Source organism: Pteropus vampyrus, unplaced genomic scaffold, assembly GCF_000151845.1.
Source record: "Pteropus vampyrus isolate Shadow unplaced genomic scaffold, Pvam_2.0 Scaffold23, whole genome shotgun sequence".
Taxonomy (NCBI): Eukaryota; Metazoa; Chordata; class Mammalia; order Chiroptera; family Pteropodidae; genus Pteropus; species Pteropus vampyrus.
This window is the reverse complement of record NW_011888804.1, coordinates 74,683-77,907: the sequence shown is the minus strand read 5'-3', so window position 1 is coordinate 77,907 and position 3,225 is coordinate 74,683. Positions and strand designations below refer to the sequence as shown.

The following is a 3,225-nucleotide window of genomic DNA, read 5'->3' as shown; positions in this document are numbered from 1 at the left end:
TGTTCTTTCAGGAGCAGCTGCAGAAGCTCGAGGTTGAGCTGAGAGAAGTCACTAAGAACAAGGAGAAGCTGAGGAAAAACTTGCTTGAACTGATCGAGTATACGCACATGCTGAGAGTGACAAAGAAGTTCGTCAGAAGGACCGTGGAGGTACTGACGACGCATGCGAGGAAGTGCGTTTCTTCTCTAAGTCTGGTTCCCGTACGGTCCCAGGTTCCGTGATCAATTCCTAGCGATGTGCTGCTGTTTCCAAGGGCTGCGTTTCCATCTTAGCTTTATTTTTCCGTTGGATTCTATGACATTCTGAAAAGCTTTAAGCCTTTTTTTTTGTGTGTTGGTTGGTTTCAGCAAGAACAGTATCTCCTGTTTGTACCGTGCTATAATTTGCAGTTAAAAAAATTTTTATGATCATGAGAAAAAATTGAACAGAGGAAGTTGAACTCTAAAATTTAGGGTTTTTTTTTTTTCCTCTAAATGTTAAGAGTAAAGGAGGTTAAAAATACCCTCTCAGTCAGTAAACAACAGTCTACTCGTAGTACTCTGTCCTCAGCCGAGTACCAGAGAGAAGGACATTCCTTCTGAACTCAGTGTCACTTCAAACGATTACTTTATCTTGGATTAAGGCGATGACATAAGTTTTAGCCATACTTACATGTAAATGTCTTCAAGCAGCTTACACGTAAGCATGCGGAAGTTACCTTTTTTATGAATCAGAGCCGAGTTACATGTCTGAGTTACCTTGGGGCCTTGGCACACACATCTGAGCAGTCACTTAGGATGCCCTAACCTTGTCTGGAAACGTGACGTGAGAAGTAAAGTGTCACTTTTCATATCTCTTTGTAGTTTGAACCCACTTACGAAGAATTCCCTTCCTTAGACACTGATTCTTTGTTGGACTACAGCTGTATGCAGCGGCTGGGAGCGAAGCTGGGGTAGGTGACAAGACAGTAACGGGGGTGTCTCGTCAGAGGAAGACTGACTGTACCATGGGTGAATGGGCACCATTTGTGCGCCTGTGAGTGAATGAAAGGAAGTGAATATTTGTTTAAGAAAACACTGTACGCTCCTGTATTCGCTGAGTTGAATTACTGAGCTGTGTTGACTTTTTAGCTAAATAGGACGGCTATTTCTTTTTGTGGCATCATGAGTTGGAAAGAAGGAAGGTTAATGCAGTGTCGTTTACTCCAGGAAACCTGAAACGGTCGATCAGTGAGCATCAGGTCCATTTTGTTTGCTGGAAACACAGGGACTGAACTGAGTTGGTTAAAATATTAATTGTACTTTAAGGATCTTTTTCTCCTGTTAATTCTTTCCATTTACACAAGCTAATGGTAACTTTAGTTTTTAGTGTTTCCTCGTGTGACTTGTGATTTCTTTTTATTATGAATTTATGTTCTTCTCCTCCTTATCTGTAGGAGTTCAGTGTTTAGTTTGAGGATGTTGTATTCCTCCAGAGAGAATTGATTTTTGCATTTGTCAGGTGCCTGGGAGCCCGCTATCAACCTGGAATCATTTTACGTTAATTTCTTGGTTTGAGTTTTTTTCCCCGTTTTTTTTTCCCCCTCTTCACTATGCAAGTAATGTGAATCTGAGCCACAAGTCTGAATGAGTTCTGATCTGTGGCTATAATTCTCAAGACCTTTCTGCTTCTATCCGGACCCCCAACGAAAATAAATGAGTTTACTTGCAGGCTCCTTTGCAAGGTGGCATTTTTCCTTGTCCACCCAAGGGTGTGGCCCTTTGGGCGGACCCTGGCTTTATTGGGTACTGGGGGGATTCAGTGTCACCCCCTCACCTTCCATGCCCAGTGCCCATCTCCTGTCCCCCCGCCGGCCTTCAGATCCTGGTCGGTGGGGTAGCTACCAGTGTCTTTTCAATTCCAAGAATATCTCTAATTCTAGACTCAGCTATATGTTGAAAAGGATGTTTCAAAAACAGTTTATCCTGCATTTTAGGCATCCGGCAGTTGGAGTGCTTTCTGTATCTCTTCATCATTTTGGCAGAAATGAGTCTTCATCATCTTTTTAGTGCAATTTGATAGGAATTCTTTGCTTCCATCGACTACAGCTTGCCTTTGTCGTCCTGTAGATTTGTATCTGGCCTAATTAACCAAGGAAAAGTTGAAGCATTCGAAAGAATGCTGTGGCGAGTCTGCAAAGGGTACACCATCGTGACCTACGCAGAGCTGGATGAGCCCCTCGAAGACCCCGAAACAGTGAGTGCACGTCACGGTTGGTCACCTCTTGTCAGTGACAGACTTACAGCGAGTTGGAGGCACAGTGCAGAGCGACCCACCTGAGAGTGAGGGCCACCTGCCTTGTTGGCCTCCAGCATGTTTGGGTAGTTCCTAAAATCAGGGGCTTTCTTCTGCACCGCCCCACGTCACCGCCACATGTCACCGCCCTACGTCACTGCCCTCTGAGCTCAGGTCCCAGTACTGTCTTTTATGGCAGAGGATCTAGTTTAGAATCACACTTTGGATTTAGTCGGCACATGTGTTTGGTCTGCTTCATTCAGGGACAATCTCTCAGTCTTTTGTTGACTTTCATGACCTTGACACTTAAAACTGTTACACACCAATTCCTTTGGTGGAATGCCCCTCGGGTCGGCTCTGTCTGGCGTTTTCCCAAGATCAGGCGCAGCTCGTGCGTCTCTGGCAGTTACTTCACAGAAGTGCGATCTTGGCCTGCCCCTTCCTCTAAGCCCCTAGGGGTCCCATGCACTTTTGTGGCTTTAACTGCTATCCCTAAATGAATGTAAGTGGCTGGGGCCTCTCCCAGCACAGCCAAACGACATGTAGCGGGCTACTCCGTGTCATCATTCCAACGTCTGGAAGACGACTCTACCCTGTGCCTGACACCGAGATCCTGCCCCTCCCCCCGGCCCACCCTCCAGGCAACTACGACTCGGGGGTCACCCTTGACTTGCCCCTGTGTCCTCACACTTCGCGTCTAGTCCTTCAGCAGCCCTGTGGGCCCCGTCTTTTAGGCAGCAGGAGAGTCCGGCCATGGGTCGCCCCCATTGGCAGCGCCGGTTCCTAGAGACGGCCCCATGCCCGAAGCACGTCTGTTTTGCAGGGGTCCCCGCCCGAGCCCCTGCCCCACCCCCTGTCAGGGATTTGTATCTGTTTTGTTTGCTGCTGTATTCCCAGCACCCAGAGCAGTGCCTGACAGGCCAAACACCTGTCCATTTTACTGGTAGAATATTTGTAAAAGCGCCCATTCTC

At 47.0% G+C, this 3,225-nt stretch overlaps 1 protein-coding gene across 1 annotated transcript in view; it reads left to right on the top strand.

The window, feature by feature from the left end:
- The window catches only part of LOC111736945 (V-type proton ATPase 116 kDa subunit a-like), a 9,833-nt gene that overhangs the window by 4,922 nt on the left and 1,686 nt on the right, over positions 1–3,225 (top strand). Inside the window, exon 5 of the mRNA XM_023528168.1 lies at positions 2,088–2,214. Coding sequence (XP_023383936.1) covers positions 2,088–2,214 — 127 coding nt within the window. The remainder of the gene's footprint in view (positions 1–2,087; positions 2,215–3,225) is intronic.